At 35.2% G+C, this 16,417-nt stretch overlaps 1 protein-coding gene across 4 annotated transcripts in view; it reads left to right on the top strand.

The window, feature by feature from the left end:
* Positions 1–16,417, top strand: part of SLC25A21 (solute carrier family 25 member 21) — a 251,830-nt gene that overhangs the window by 134,124 nt on the left and 101,289 nt on the right. For all 4 annotated transcript variants that reach the window (XM_082761252.1, XM_082761253.1, XM_082761251.1 and 1 more), the window contains one exon: positions 6,292–6,340. In XM_082761252.1, the coding sequence (XP_082617378.1) occupies positions 6,292–6,340 (49 nt within the window). The remainder of the gene's footprint in view (positions 1–6,291; positions 6,341–16,417) is intronic.

Genomic DNA, 16,417 nt, shown 5'->3' with positions numbered 1-16,417 from the left:
GGGTTGCATCTGTTAAGGGAACAGTTGCCTAACAAGATATTGAGCATGACCCAGCTCCTCCTGTAAGCATGCAAAAACCTTCTTCTAAAATGCATTAGGTAATGATGGTAAATCATGAGCTCCTCCTGGGATTAATTGTGATCAGCTAACACATTTTTAAACACAGGCATCCTTGTCCACACCAGGGGAAAAATTATATTCAACATCTTGTTTAATTAACATGTTTTCTAGTATATTTTCTCAGTGTAGACTAGGTCTCTAAGGAAGAATGACTCACAAATGCTGCATTGCCATTATGGAGTATTTTTTTGGAGTAACATCCTATTTCTTCACGTTTTCTAAGGAAAGCATTGATTTGACTCATTACCTAAAAGGTTAATTAATGTTTGTGAGAAGCTCCAGAGTACCATTAGTTAATCTCATACCACAGTGCTAAATAGAATCTTGGGCAAGAGTTAAAATAAATGTCTTTTTTTTAAGTGAAAAAGACGTAGGTCTTTTCCAGCATATCCCATGTATACTGGTCTATGTTTTTCCTTGGAACCTACATAACACGTACTACAATTCGGAAGGGCACAATATGTGACTATTTCCCTGGAAAAGCAGTGAGCTGCCATTTATATTGCAGTGAACCTAGAATTTGGTTGTCTTTTATGAGAGAGATGTACCCTTACAGAACAGATAAAAGCTGTATGTGTCTGTGAAGATGCAGCAGGACAATGGGCTAATAAAAATTAGCCTGTATAGAATTGACAGCAGGGATACTTTTCTACAGTCTGATTGTTCAAGCAATGCTGTTATAATCAGCAAGAGGTTCCACACTTCATCTTGTCAAAAAAAAAGTGTTTTAGCTAACAGACAAACAGACTTAAGAAGAATATGTCATTGTTTTTATTAGGATACAAAGATCAACACAAGCTTTTGTCTGTCAGACATATATTCTCAGAAGGAAATACATAGTATGCATAAAATATTTATGATCATTTCTTACATTGTAACTCTATCTATGCAAAAGCCAAAAGAAATACAAACTGTTCCAGCTATACAATATACAGTGCCTGATGTGTTTATTGCTACACTTTCTATGACCAGTCTCCTTTCTGTTGTGTTTCTCCAGTGACTGTGTTATTCCAGGGAAATGAGTAACACAAGGGTAGGAGGGTGCATAATGACTTCTGCGCTGCAGGGGGTTGTCTGAACTAACACACATGGATCATGCTCTGCACCTCCTCAATCTGTGTTGGAACACCCTTTCAGGGTGCATTTTGCAGAAAACATGTAGAAGGTTAACTACTTGAGTTTCTTTGGTAGACATATCACTGTGTGTCACAGACACTTTACATTTGTGATTTCATAATCTTGAGGGTTGAAGAAGAGCTAAAGGCAAGAATTTGTCTCATAAGGAGGATCAAAATCATAATGATTCTATTCCTATCTGTGCTATTTAGGAAGTACTGTTAGCTAGATTTCATTTTTCTCCCTACTCAGTGAATAGGTGAAGCACAGAAACACTTGGGGAGATGAGGAGAGCTATAGTCCTGTGTGACTGAAATCTCTCACTTTTTGCCAGATGGAGAATTAGAGCCTTTTTAAAACAGAGCCATAGTATTATCAGGTCATATTATATGATTATTGATACAAGATTTGTTTGTTTGATGGAAAATAGGAACAAAGAGCAAAGGAACTCAACATATGCACCAGTCACCACAATGTATTCTTTGAAGAGAAGTAAACAAAAATTGCCAATTTGAAAGTTTAAGTGTGAATCCTGTAGAGGGGAATGTAGCGTAATCCATAATGGGAAACAGTTTGAAAATAGGCTATGCTAGCTGGAAAAGGGAAAAATCTCTAATGAGTAGGGTTGCACTGGAGGGTCAGTATTTTTTAACATATTATTCCCTCCACAGGCTTAGTTAATCAGCAGTGTGTTTCACATAATAGAACCCTGGACTCCCTTCTTGGTTGTTGATATTGCACTTGTGTACACTCAGAGGATGTCAATGATGACAGCTGGTTATTTCTTCTATGCAGAGATTTTGATTATGTCTTGCTTTATGGTTAGTATCAAGTTTTCACAAGGAATGTTTTCCCACCCAGAAGACAACAAATGTTGGACTGCCCTGGTAATTGTTCTTTCCTATACTTCCTTTGGGCTCTTGTTCAGCTTGTTGGATCTGAGTTGTTTTTGAACAGAATTAGGCCATCATAAATCACTCTGGGTTAGTTCACATGTGACATCACCAAGGAGACCCGATGGGACCATTGGAATACATTTTTGAACAATCTATCTGTAGCAATGTTAACTACTTTATCATGAAATAAAGTCGGTAAACAGTAGTCATTACAGTGAAACAAGTAAAAATACATTACATCGTGATATATCAACTCAGCAAATTAGATTTTCATAGTGCTAATTGAATTTATCACAAAGGTGATAAATATTAGTTGAAGAAAAAGCAATATATTTTATTTTATTGGCCACATCTCAGAGTACTTGTAATTTAGTAGGGCCACCACACTTTCTGGGCAGGCTATCAAGTAGGATGTTGTAATGATTTGCATGACTACTATAGTAGATGGAAAAAATATAGCTTGTGTTTGTAGCCATTCCATTAGTGTCTTGCACAGTGTGTGCTCCTCTGGTGCTCTTCAGAGAGCCATGTAATCTTTTGAAGAGTTCTTTCTGGTGAAATCAAGTAATTATATACCATTTAAAACCTAGTGTGTAATTAAATGATGAGACAAAGGAAAGACTGAGAAAGGTAGATAACCAATAGAATCCTGAAGTTATCAAAACAGATCACTTGCCAAAGACCTTGGAATTCATCTGATTCAGTTGCTGGAAGAATGCCTGAATTAAAAATTATCCTATGAGGACCAAGAAAATAGAGCCAAATTCTGGCAATGTACACTTTTCTCCCAAAGTGGACATTAATGCTGCAAAAACAGAATAGGGTGAACAACCCTGGCCCTGTGCTTGGCCCCCTACTGTAGGCCGTGTCTGCCAAAACAAGATGGAAGAGATCAAAAACTTGGAAGGGGTCAGGAGGGATAAAACAGGGAGTGAGGGGAGGAAAAGTTGGAAAAGGAGAGTATTTGGAAAGGAGAAAACTTGTAGGCTATGCCCCCTGCCAGCACTGAAACACTCGATTGCAGCTCCACTTGTAAAGCACCTGTTGGCATCTGTGGAATATTTTATAGGTTTTGGGACAGAATCAGAACAGAAAGCTTACAGACTGTGTTCCCTTACATGACGTGTGATTTGTTCTTATTTTAGCAAAATAGAAGCCATTCCTGGGTGATAATTATGGCAATAAATATACCTGTTCAGAAATAAAAACTACAACTCTTGCTTTCCAGAAAAAAAATATTTAAAATATTGAATTACATGGTTTTGAAAGACTGTCCTTACTACTAATATTAATACTCTATGGTTGATCCAATGTATATTGTCTTCCTTTTTTCCAAAACTGAAATGTTGCATGGAGAAGAGAGAAAATATGATAAAACAAGGGTCAAATAATAGTTTGATACTCTTTCAAATAGAATGGCAAATAGCTAGGTGAAAGAGGTTATCTGTCCAGTTTTATGTTTTGCAAGCTTTATATATGAATGTAACAATATAAAAGTGGGAAAATTGTTTATGTTAATTGGAACTCTCATCAAGTATTTTATGCAAAGAATTAAATTTAAACATTTTAATATCTTTGCAAACTTTTGCATAAACTCCTGCTCAAATGCATTTAATTGAGAATGTTAGAATTACAGCTTATGCCCTCCTGTGACTAATTCAAAAAAATTACACACATATTGCATATATTGGCTAACTTTCCTTTAACTATAATGAGAATTTTCCCTTTGCTAATGCTTTGGTTCAATGGAAAAGAGCTTATTTAGATAAGAACGTGTATTACTCAGGAAGTTTGGATAAAGTTGAAATAGAAAATAGATAATGTTTTGAAATTTAATCCTTTCTTACATAAACTTCAAAATAGTAATAATAAAATAAAACTGTTTTCCTATTATACTTGAACTACTACCTTTAGTAGTTCTAAAATGGAAACTGTAAGCCTCATTTAGATATATAATCAGTAATGAAAAAAGCAACTCAATTTCTGATACAGCAGTGTTCGCTGCCCAGGCAGAGCCTGACTCCTGAATGAAGCCCAATAAGACTCTTTTTGCATCAAGTCTGCTGCAAAACAGGGCCAAAATGCAAATTTCATTGCTTCAGTAGTAATAGTTGGTGGGGGGAGAGTAGGGGGAGGCATTTCAAATTTCATGATATTTTCACTTTTGTGTAAAGTGAAAGTAATTCAGGAGCCTAGCATGTAATAAATTGTTTTAAGTTTTAGAGACTGTTAACTTTAGTAAACCAAGCCATATTCTGTGCCATTAAAATAAGAGGATAGGATCTGTACCAAAAGACAGTGGCATATGAATGAGGAGAGCACCTAGTGGAACTTTAACATGGGCTTCTGTTAGTCTCTCTGGTATGTGTAAAGAAAGGTCTTTGAAGATATTCTACCCTGAATAAGAATGTTTTCCTGAATCAAGTTCCGTCTTTCCTATAAAGAGAGACTGAGAGTTGGGGTTGCTTAGACTAGAGAAGAGAATGCTTCAGGGAGATGTTATAGAAGCATTCCAGTACTTAAAGGGAATCTACAAAAAAGAGACTCTATCAGGGTGTGTAATGATAGGACAAGGGGTAATGTTTTTAAACTGAAAGAGAATAGGTTTAGATTAGATATTAGGAAGAAATTCACATAAAGGTGTAGGGGCACTGAAACAAGTTGCCCAGAGTAGCTGTGGGTGCGACATCCTTGGAAGTGTTGAAGACCAAGTGCAATGGGGCTTTGAGCAACTTAGTCTAGCAGCAGGTGTCCCTGCCCATTGCAGAGACACTGGAACTGAATGGTCTTTAACGTCCCTTCCAACCTAAACCAAATTCTGTGATTCTACAATTCTATGATTAAGATTTTTGGAAGTTTAGCCATGAGTCACAAAAATACACACTCTGTATTACAAGTGGTTTGCAATTATTCTTGCTAAAATAATGAATAAGTGAAACAGATGCTTTGAAACATTATGATCAATATGGTCTTCAGAAACAGTTTTTGCATGTTATACCATTAAATTTATTACTCTGGGTAAAAAGTGACCATGGAAGCTTATTAGTCATAATAAGCTAGGGCACAGAAAATTCAAAGATATGGTCATCTAGTTTCTTGGATGTACAGATACAGTTTTTCTCAGTAGTTCAAAATCCTTTAAAATTTGTGCAGTTGTTTTTGTCACCTCTTTATATTGAAAGATCTCAAAATATATTTTTACTGTTATCTTGTTAAATACATGTTCTTCTTGTATGTTTTCTGTTTGAAGTGAGAGTGATATATAAAATGGACAAGGATGTAGGCAAGCCTAGCAAATGTAAGAAAATGTAGAGAAGCTCAGAAGCTCTCTGAAGTAATGGAAGGTGGCATATGCCATGGAGCAGGAGCAAAATGTGGGTGATAAAATTCTGGACTTCTAATGAGACGGCAGGTGGGTGGAAAACAGTAATGGAACCAATTTTAAAGCCAGTGGTGGCAGGTGCATAAGGGATTTTCCAGATCTCTTTTTTCCTCAACATTTTCCACTTTCTATCCACATCCTCCACTCCTGAACATGGAAAGTCCCCAGAATGTGAATTGGGGTGATGGGTGGGGAGACAGGAAGGGGAAAAGCCTGGACAGCTCATCAGTGTCAGCTCAAGAGTGGGACAGGATGAAGAACCAGCAAGGCCACAACCCAAATAACCAGCTCAAAAAACAGCTGTTATTTTTATACCAAGTTCATCTGAACCCCCAGCACTGTGTTGCATAATAACAGTCAGTATCTTTAGGGATTAGTTTTGTACGACAAAGAAGCCAGTGCTAACCTGAACTGCCCTCCTTCACTACTTTCAGCAGTACTTAATATATTTATTTATGATGCCTGTCCAATATGCCTGGTGTTCTTAAGGCATAAAGCTAAGTAAAAACAATTAATAAAATTATCACATAGCCTATGTCCTCACTTTCCCCACTGCAGTAAACAACTATCACTGGGTACACTGTCTAAAATCTCTGAAGGTTCCAATACACTACAGAAGAGTATGTTTAATATATGAGATATTTTAATGCTGTAACATCAAGGATACGTTTAGGTTTTTACTTTACTTTTCAAACTTCAAAAACTGTTGGAGTCAATGAAAATGAAACTACTGTTTGTACAAATGCTTATTAGGCCTTTTTTATTATTATTTTATAGGTCTTGTAGAAATTTGCCTGATGCATCCCCTTGATGTAGTGAAAACAAGGTAAGATTCTGCTTGAACATGTTTTGTTGACACTGGAAGATATCCAGATTAGGAGCTGTCAAAAAATAAAATGCTAGAACTTCTCCAAGTAAGTTAACTTGTGCCTTTAATGGCATTTATATTTACTTACCTGTATCTGCAGCATTTGGCAGTTGGAATTTGAATAGCATAACACATTTCTGATTAGAGGTCATCTAAAGGTGTTAAATATGTTTTCTGACATGTATTTTTAACATTGTAACAAAATCCTTTTATATGAAGAGGGCTACAGTTAAATTCACTTACTATCTGTATCATCTGCAGCAATACTTCTTTAAGTGGGAAATGCCGTATTGCCTCCAAAATCATTTTCACGGATTTATGAGAGCTGATACAAATGATAAAAATGGTGAAATGCAGTGTTCCATATTTGCTTCATAAGCTATGTAACTTTGCGATTTTATCTTTTGTCCTTATTTCCTTTTCTGACTATTAGTTTATGTGTGAGCATAAATGATGAAGTGACCTGGAAAATTTGGTCAAATTATTTTTTCAATGTTTTTTATTGAAACTGAAAAATATCAGTTAATAATAGTTGTGTCCTTACCACTAAACTATGTCTCTAAGCACCACATCTATATGTCTTTTGAATACCTCCAGGGATGAAGACTCAACTGCTTACCTGGGCTGCCTGCTCAAATACCATATACCTAGACTTTTGTTTAGGTCCCACTTATCTAAGTGAAAGCATTTCACTGGGAAATGTATCAGATGCCTCTACCAATAGTGAGGAGATCAGTTGTGGTGTTTGGAATATGCTTTAAGCAATATGCTTTAAGTCAATGAGGACTTGATGTTCTAGTTTCAGTCAGCCAATGTGAGTTAGTTACAGATATATTTTAGCTTATGTTTAAATCACATTGTGGGGTTTGCCTATGGCCTTGAGATACTTTTCTGCATCTTGCTTTTTGCAGAAGGAGGCCATCTGTGGTCGTTGCCCCAAAGCACAGGAGAGCAATGGAAGCTCCATCCACATTAACTGCTGCCTGGGTGCAGCAGGTACTCCTTGTTGCTTGGAGTTTGCTCTGAAGACTCTTCTGGATGCCTTCATAATATGGAATACATTGATTCACATAGAAACAATACACCCAGTAGTTTCAACTGGGTCCTCTGTGTGCCTCTCTGAGTACACTGAGACTTTTCAATTAAAATGTGATTTACATATAAAGACTGAAATTAAAGACTCTGAAACAAGCAAAACAGATACAAGACCAAACTTACAAGAAAAAAATCTGTCTTGCCCTTCTGTCTCTCCTGTAGTTCTCATAGGATATGCTTTAGTGTCATCATTTTGGCCTGTTGTGCTGTAAGAATTCTTTAAATCTCAGGCTGAGTTACCCCTTTCTGTTTTCCTTTGTACTAAACTAGGTGTCGTGTTCTTCCATAGTATAAATGCAGCATCAGTGTTTTACTCCCCATGTCTTTGCTGCCTTTGAGGTTGTCATCCAACCTATCCTCATGCCCCCAATCTTGGTTCAAAGAACTTAATACTATCCTTACTACCATCCATGATTCAGAACATGCTGCATATCTTATATCATAAAAACATTAGTTACGTGTGTTCTGATAAACTGGCAATTAAAAGATATACTCTCAGCTTTCTGACAGAAACCAAACTTACAGTGGATGTTCGGAAGGACAGATTTCCCCATTCTACTCCAGATTTTACTGTTTTTTGTTATACTGTATAGAAATATATAGATAGATAGACATACACATTATATATATATATATGCATTATATATATATGTATTATATATATATGCATTATATATATATATATAATGTACATATAGAAAATTCTAATTACATCTGAGATCCAGAAGTGCATAGCATTGAAGAGTGTGAGAGGATGTTTGTGAAGCTTTCTCAACATTTAAAAAAAATACTTTATAAAAATTATAAAAATTAAGAGCCCTTTAAACGTGAAACCTGAGTCTGTACATAATGGAATTAAAGAAGAAGAAAAAAAAATGGAAGAACAATAGGTGTGTAAAAGAAATCAGATTACAATTCATGGCAAAAACAATGGGCTGAATCAAGTAAGAAAGCCATTAAGCAAATTTCTCTGCCATTGAGTTAACTGCAACTCTTTGCAGAATTGAGCTGTACCCAAGTAATAGCTTTTCTGTGTTCTGGTGGTGCAGAGGTGTTCAGAGATATTATACGGATTTCAGTAATTCTGCTGATGTTAGTATTGGCTAGTAGATATAAATATTTAAGTCTTGAAAGCCAGTGGCAAAACCAAGAATAAAGTATTTGATCTCATCCACCATTCAGTGTCATGTTCATGCCCCTTCCCTTTATTTTGCAATGGTCCAAAGTTCTCAAAATTTGCTATAGCAGGTTAATTCGTGGCTACACACAGGTTCAAGTGAAGAGTTTTTAATTATTAACTTTGAATTTAGAATGGATTGTTTTCATTTAATTTATTCTTTGGTTTCAGTGTTTCTCAGCACTGCGGTGCACTCACTCTTTTCTAGCATTGAAGAAATGAGAGATAATCCCTCATTTCTTAATCACTTCCAGCTAATTCAGCTAATATAGGTTGCTGGGTTTTGGTTTTTTATTTATTTTTTATGACTAGGTGAAAGGATTTATAAAATCACTATTTGTCACTTATTTTTTATGATGTTTTGAGTTTCCTGCATTTTTTCTATTAAGCATTTGTTTGGTGGAAAGTCCCATGGCTTTTTCAAATGAATGCAATCTTATTTGATCTAAATTAGCATTCTGAAGTTTAGGGAGGATGCCAGAGGCTCACATCTAGTGGATTTGTAGTTCAGGATCATAGCTTGGTTATAATTTTTTTGTGTGTGTATGTTTTTAATAGAAAATTGGAGAAACGAAAGTTCCTGTCAAAGATTATTTTGAAACTCTGGAAAATGGTTTGGCTCTTTTGTGACAACATTTTGCAATATCTTTCCTGTGTTTAGTACTTTTCCATTATTTTACAGTAACAATGTTTGACTTCTTTATTCATAACACATATCAGAAAATGAATAACATACAGATATAAATGCATTTTTATAAACCACAAACAAGCAAAATGCTTAATAGACTGTTGTTTGTTTGTTTGTTTCTTAATAGGCATTGGAAAACAATTTTATTTTGTTATCTATCAGAACACCAAACATCACTGTTTTCAGAAATTCATGTAAGTGACCTGGCTAATTAGAGATAATTTATAATCCCATATAGCCCTATGAATCTCAATTCTTCTTTGAAATAAAGCTCTCTTTTCAATTAGAAAAGATATTGGTATAGTTTCTGATGAGACACTATTCAAATATTTGTGCTATATTTGTTAGTCTCTCAATATGACAGAGACTTTTTGTTAGCTGTTTTATTTACCAGTTACCCTTAAGATTAATTTACTGATCTGTAGCTTAAATAAATCTCCATTTTTGTCATCCTAATTATGAGCAAGTTTTACAGGACTTGGTAAGCATTTGTGTCTGCGTATGTATGAGCAGGGAGAGCAGTAGCAAGTAAGATCTCTCTGGTACGGACACAGTCAAGACACGGAAGGTTCATTTTTTTAATTAAGCCTATATGGTCTCTCTTTACTGGAAAGAGAATAGAAAAGTGTCTTAGGCTGGTTTTGCTTATTTTCAAACCCTTTTGTTTTCTGACATCTAATGTGGGCTGTAATGTCATTCATTAGACTTACAAAAGGATGATAAAAGGTATTCTAGATCATGATATGTAGGACAAAACATTGTCATACATATACATGTTACTTTTATATTAAAATTAGCAGAGTACTTTTTCACCTAGAGTTTATCATTTGGCCCTACTAGCATATGTTTTGGTTCAAGCAAACATACAAAATTCATAAATTAATAGCCTTTTACTGACAAAAAAAATTATACTTGTGCAATAGCTCACAGGAGCAGTTGCAGAGCGAAAGGGAGAGAATTACAGGAAGCTATCAGAAGTTGAGGGAAAGCTGATGCTGTTTGAGGGATCATTCAGGCAAACCTGACTGGAGGATGTCACTGTGACTTCAGGTTATGCCTTTAGCTTTAGCTTTTATCCCATAGCTTTGAACATCTTCAAGTTTTAGGCAGAAAAAAAAAAAAAAAAAAAAAAAAAAGTTAATTTCCCTGCTACTGGGTTGCTGCCATAAAACTGACATTTTCAGGAGCCTACTAACTTCCAAACTACCTACTACCTACACTGGCATATAATTTTCCTTGCTATTACATTTTATCATCTCTAAAATCCATGCAGCCAAGAGAGATACTGCAAAATTAGAATTTATAAGTCCTATGACCAGAAATAAAATTTTCCTCAAGTTTAAACGTTGGTTACCTTTACATGTGCCTCCTCTTTTTCATTAATCAACAATATTTATATATCTGAATTTTTGTCACTTCGCTGTTCATGAAAACAAATTTCAAAGTTGCTAGTGCAAGTATTCATAAATATTATGAAGCATATATTGAAATGGAAATACTCATTTTGGACGTGGCTCAGTATTCTTTAGTTCGGAAATGGAAACCATATTTTGTAACTCTTTTTAACAATTGTATCTACATGACAGAATTTAATAGAAAACGCAGATGAAGAAATGTGTGATTAAATGCTTTGAAATAATAAAGTAACAAGATATCACTGAAAAAAATCAAATACATAAGGCATCTAAAAAGATTTGCATCTGAAGGTCCTGTGAACAAAAATATTTTTATATGGATTAGATGAATCGTTTACTTCTCTCTTTCATTTTCTCAGCAATTTGACATAACTATACATTTTGACACAAATATTTAAAAGAAAGATGTTTTCTCTCACATCATACTAATACAAAATTATGCTCCAGATCTGTGGTGAATTCAGTGGAAATATATTGGTTCATACCCCTTGAAAATTAAGGAGTTTTAATTCTACACAACATATTCGGATAGTGGTAAATGTTATTGTAAGCCAACTACCACTTAAAGGGTTTGGAGTCTAATTAATTATTGTTTAAAGAGAGCCATCAAGATAACTTGTATCATTACAAATTAAACATATTCAAGAGGCAATGTTTTAAAGCTTTTCTGCTTAATTCAAATAATGACATTTCCAGATATTTTAATTTTTTATTCTTTATTTAAATAGTCTCTTCTATTTTTTGACTTGTGTCTTCATAACATGGCCTCACATCGGGATGGATGTGTGCAAATTGGAAAGCAAAGCCCAAGAGACATTCCTACAAAATCTCTTATGTGTTTCTCAGGAGAATATGTTACTTTTTTTCCTGATCAACCTAGTGTACAACCGTGTTATTTTTCTTAAAGCTGTTTCCCACCTTTGGTAGAATCTGGGAAAAATATGTTGCTACTACTATAATGCCTTTTTACGTAGTTCAGCATTAGAGCAGGATCTTTACTGAACTGATTTTCCATCTTTTGTGTGATCCAGAATATCAACATTAGAAAATAAGGCCAATAATTCACCTTAGAAAGTATAGAGAAAGTTTTCCTCTAGTCATGATCAAGATTTTATGGTTTGCCACTCTTTCTACAACAATCCAGACCAACATCATGGATCTAAAGCACTGAATTTAGAAAAGAATTTGGGATCTGAGTCCAAATTTGAACTCTGCAGTACAGACCCATTTCTAGTTAGCAACTGTTCTGCTGATTTGTGTGTGTGTTTATCCATTTTGTTCCTTTGTTCCAATTCTGTCATTTTGGTCTTATTAAAAAGTTCAGCTTACTACATGTGTTTCCGATCTCATTCCATCTGTTGTTTTGCAAGAGCTACTTCCTTTATATCATTAATTCCTCTTTGATTTCTGGTCTTTTTTGTTTAAGTGAGCAGTAGTGGAGCCTGTTTCTTAAAAAACATGGTTTAAGGAAGAGTTCATTTTCCTTATACAACGTTACCGTTTCCAAATGATCATAGCTGACTTGGTTCACATCATGCTGTGTTAAGTTCATGTTACTTCATGTAGTGTGCTTTAGCTACATTCGTAATAGTTTTAAGCATAAATAGTCTTCCTGTCCTGGGAAAGTTATCAGAATACCAAACAATTCCATATTCTGTTCCTGGGTTGAAACCTCAGAAGACTACTATAAAAACAATTAAATTTGGCCAATGAAACACTTCATTTAATTAATTTTGACTTTTGGAAATTTTCACTTAAGATTCTTCTTTTATTTATTTATTTATTTTTATCCAGAAAAACGGCAGTTTTGGATTGAAAATGTTAAAAACATAGAGAACAACCACTATCATCTAAAAATGTACATAAAAATATCAGCAAACTGATTGTTTCCTGATAAAAGTTTTTTTTTAAGGTTGTCGCTTGTTGTTGTTGTTTTCCTTTTGGGGAAAAAATATAAAAATAATCCCTGACCAAATCAAATTAATGTCTTTATTTCAACTAAATATCAAGGCTTTTCTCAGGGATTAGTCTTACTTGATTTATCAGTGGCTTTCGGCATAATTGTTCATACGGTCTGTGCATTTTGTACCTGATGAAGCTGTACTCTATTTTTGGCATTTGAATTTCAGCATTTTAATGCTTTGAATATTTCCTTACAGACCCAAGTTTTGTATAATAAGAATTTATCCCAAGTTTACAATGATTTGGATGTAAATGTGATCCAGGAGTCAATAATTTGCCCTTTGTTTTCCTTCTACATACAAACTGTTAGGAATTAATAAAGGCATACAGGCTAATAATTCCAGCTAGATGTACTATTCCAATTTAAATCCTTCCCCGACTTAAACAACAATATCGATGTGCACTGTTAAACAGATGCTCTGATTTGCAGTGATTTGTGTTATTTTTATTATTAATTATTACTATTATATTTTATTATTTTATTTTATTTTATTTTATTTTATTTTATTTTATTTTATTTTATTTTATTTTATTTTATTTTATTTTATTTTATTTTATTTTTATTTTTATTCGTAGGCATACCATATGTATGTTTTATAAAGACTGTTGAGATTCTTTGGGATAAAAAGAACTGTAGAAACATATCATCATCTCCTCATGTGATACTGTGCCATTTGTGGTCAAACTGCAAAAGTGCTTAACAGTATCTCTATTTCAAATCAGCATTGATTTTTGTAAAAACTATAACATAGTGTTTCTTGATTTTAGAATAAGCTTATCACTGCTGTTAGAAACTGAATGTTCATGTGTCAGCAAAATAGACTGTCGGAGCTCTTTTCTGAAGTTTTTCCATAGTATTTATTGAACATTCTGACATTTACTGTGTAATTTTATGAACTTTAGGTGCTTTCTTAAGAAAATGAAATCCCATGAAATAGTCATTTCCATTTTACAGAGCAGCACAGTGATATTACCTTTTAAGTTACGTGTTATCTGTGCCATTACACTGGCCATACAACAACAACCCTATTTTTTGACTCACTTGAGAGATATAACCGTGAAATTTCTAACACCTGCCAAATAAGCCATATCAACCTTGAGCATGCTCAAGATAGTGGATTAATATCTATTTCCCTTTTAAAGAATTCTTTCCCTGTTTCTAAGGATGGTAGGGGAATAAGATTAAAAAAAAAAAAAAAAAAAAAGAAAAAAAAAAAAGAAACTCTAGATACCTAATTAGCTATCTAGACTGGTGTGCAGCTGGTCAGTCTCCTACACTAGAAGAAAGAGAAGTGAGGGAAGAGGTCTGTGTGCAGGAGGTAAATGCTGAGACTGTCCTAGGAGGATTAAGGAAAGAGGCAGCAGCAGATGTGGGAATGAGCTTCTCAGGAGTGGAATCAAGCCGACAGTCTCCCACAGAGAGCAAATGAGAAAGAATGCCTGAGGAAGAGCCAAGACTGACAAGAGGAAATGTCTGATGGCATATTGCACATTTTCTTTTCAGACCAGTAGGTGTGTAAGGTATATGTTGGATTTCTGGAAGGAAGCTAGATCAAAGATGACTTGGAGTGGCCTTAGTGCTCTTCAACATGTAGTCTGTATTTTTGTTGCAGATTTTTGTTTGGGTTCATCTTTCTGTCTGTCCTTTTACACATCCCAAGCACAGCTCTGTTTTGTAGAATGCTTTACAAATGATTCCTTGTGCAGGCAATCTGAGGAACAACTGGAAATCATACTAAACGATATACCAAATATTATTCATCCTACTAGTGACCAGGCTTTTTACTATGGACATATGCCAAATGTAAACATGCATTTGTGCTTTTCACAATTTTATGCTTGTTCTGCTTTTCATCTGATTTCGACAGTGAACTAAAATAGTTCATTTCAGGTCCCCTTAATTTATGTTTTGCTTTCCTTCTGATGCCATAACACAATACTCTTTCTGTGTTTTGATTTCCACTACTTACAACCATCAGGTACCAGCTTCATGTAAACAATTCCTGGCAGCTACATGGGCAGAACTTGTAATACGACAAGAGCCTGAGGGTTTCCCTTCCCTAATCTACATATATTGTATTTACATCTTTAAAAAAATAAAAATAAATAAAAATAAAAAATAAAAATAATAAAAAAAAAACATTTGATTGTACTGGTACAGTATCTTCCTTGGTAGAGAAAGGAAAGTTTCTTGATGGTTAAGATCACTAGCACTGGCAAAAACTGCAGTTGATTAGCTGTGTCTTCGTGATGCAGTTTCAAGAGGGTGGTATGGACTGTATTTTATGATTTCATGGGCTGCACATTGTGCAATCCTGGTTTAAATCCAGGAAAGCTCTGAATTTTTTCCTTCTTTTTGTTTTTATTTTAATTTTATGAAAATATTTCCTTCCATAACATAAGACTACAGATAACCCTCTTCCAGGCAGAGGAAGCAAATGTGACAGAAGAGTTCCAAAACTGTAACTATAGATAAGAGCCATGTCCTGGATTACTGATATGTTGGAATAATTCTTCTTTTGTAGCACTATCTACTGGGAAGAGAAAGAAAAGCAAGAGAACCAAGGACTAAATGTCTTCCAAAATATGCTTATTGTACAGTTGGCTGCTTCTCTAGGTAGAACCTACCAAAGAAATAAGAGAGGTGTAGAGTTATTTAGATTCTCTTTATGGTATCTCAAGATTTATACAGATATGAGTATGGATACATGCATCGGAGATCATGACAAACATGAAATTCAGTTTTAAACATTTTGGATATGGGGGCCAACTGGGGTCAGGCTAAGAGGTCTGAAAAAATATATTCATATTTGTACAGAAAATACCCTGTAGTGTTATATTATGTTTTATGGTTTGCATTAAACAACAGATGTGTTTAATTATTTTATTTATGTAGATTCCCATAGCCTCAGGATATGCTATTCTATTGCTGTTTAAAAAAAAATAAATAAATCTAAATTATCATAATGTGCTAATATACCTTCTTTGAGCTACATAAATTGCCTAACTCAAATGGTGAGAAAGAAATAATGTTAGATTCTTAGCACTCAATGTAATGTGGACTATCCTGTACAATATTTATGAATCTGATTTGTTCATTTTGGACATGGAAGACCTATTTGCCTATTTATCTACTAGTTCATAGCAATGAGGAATGATACCAAAACAGCTAGAGGCAATTTTGACCAGGACAGTGTAACCAGCACTTAAATTCACAGCAAGTTTCCAAATGAAGTGTTACAGTCTGCATCCATGACATCCCTCCCGCCACTGCTGTACCAGCACTCAGAAATTCCCATCCCAGTGCTGAGCTCCTCTCCGCTCTGCTCCGCTCCCCTCCCCTCCCCTCTCCTCTCCTCTCCTCTTCTCTTCTCTCCTCCCCTCCCCTCCCCTCCCCCTCTCCCTCTCCCTCTCCCTCTCCCTCTCCCTCTCCCTCTCCCTCTCCCTCTCCCTCTCCCTCTCCCTCTCCCTCTCCCTCTCCCTCTCCCTCTCCCTCTCCCTCTCCCTCTCCCTCTCCCTCTCCCTCTCCCTCTGTGTCCTTCCATCTCACCCACATCCCCAGCATGGAAGTGGCTCCCAGGCCATGGAACTGGGTTTGTCCTCTTCTTCCCAGCTTTCTTATGCCTGGTACTGGAGGCATTCCTAATTGTACTCTCCTTCCCCTCTAACTTCTGCTCTTGTTCAGAGATCCTTGGTTC

The sequence above is a fragment of the Aythya marila genome, assembly GCF_965140915.1.
Source record: "Aythya marila genome assembly, chromosome: 5".
Lineage (NCBI taxonomy): Eukaryota > Metazoa > Chordata > Aves > Anseriformes > Anatidae > Aythya > Aythya marila.
Note: the sequence above shows the minus strand (reverse complement) of the source record. Positions and strands in the feature narration are given on the sequence as shown.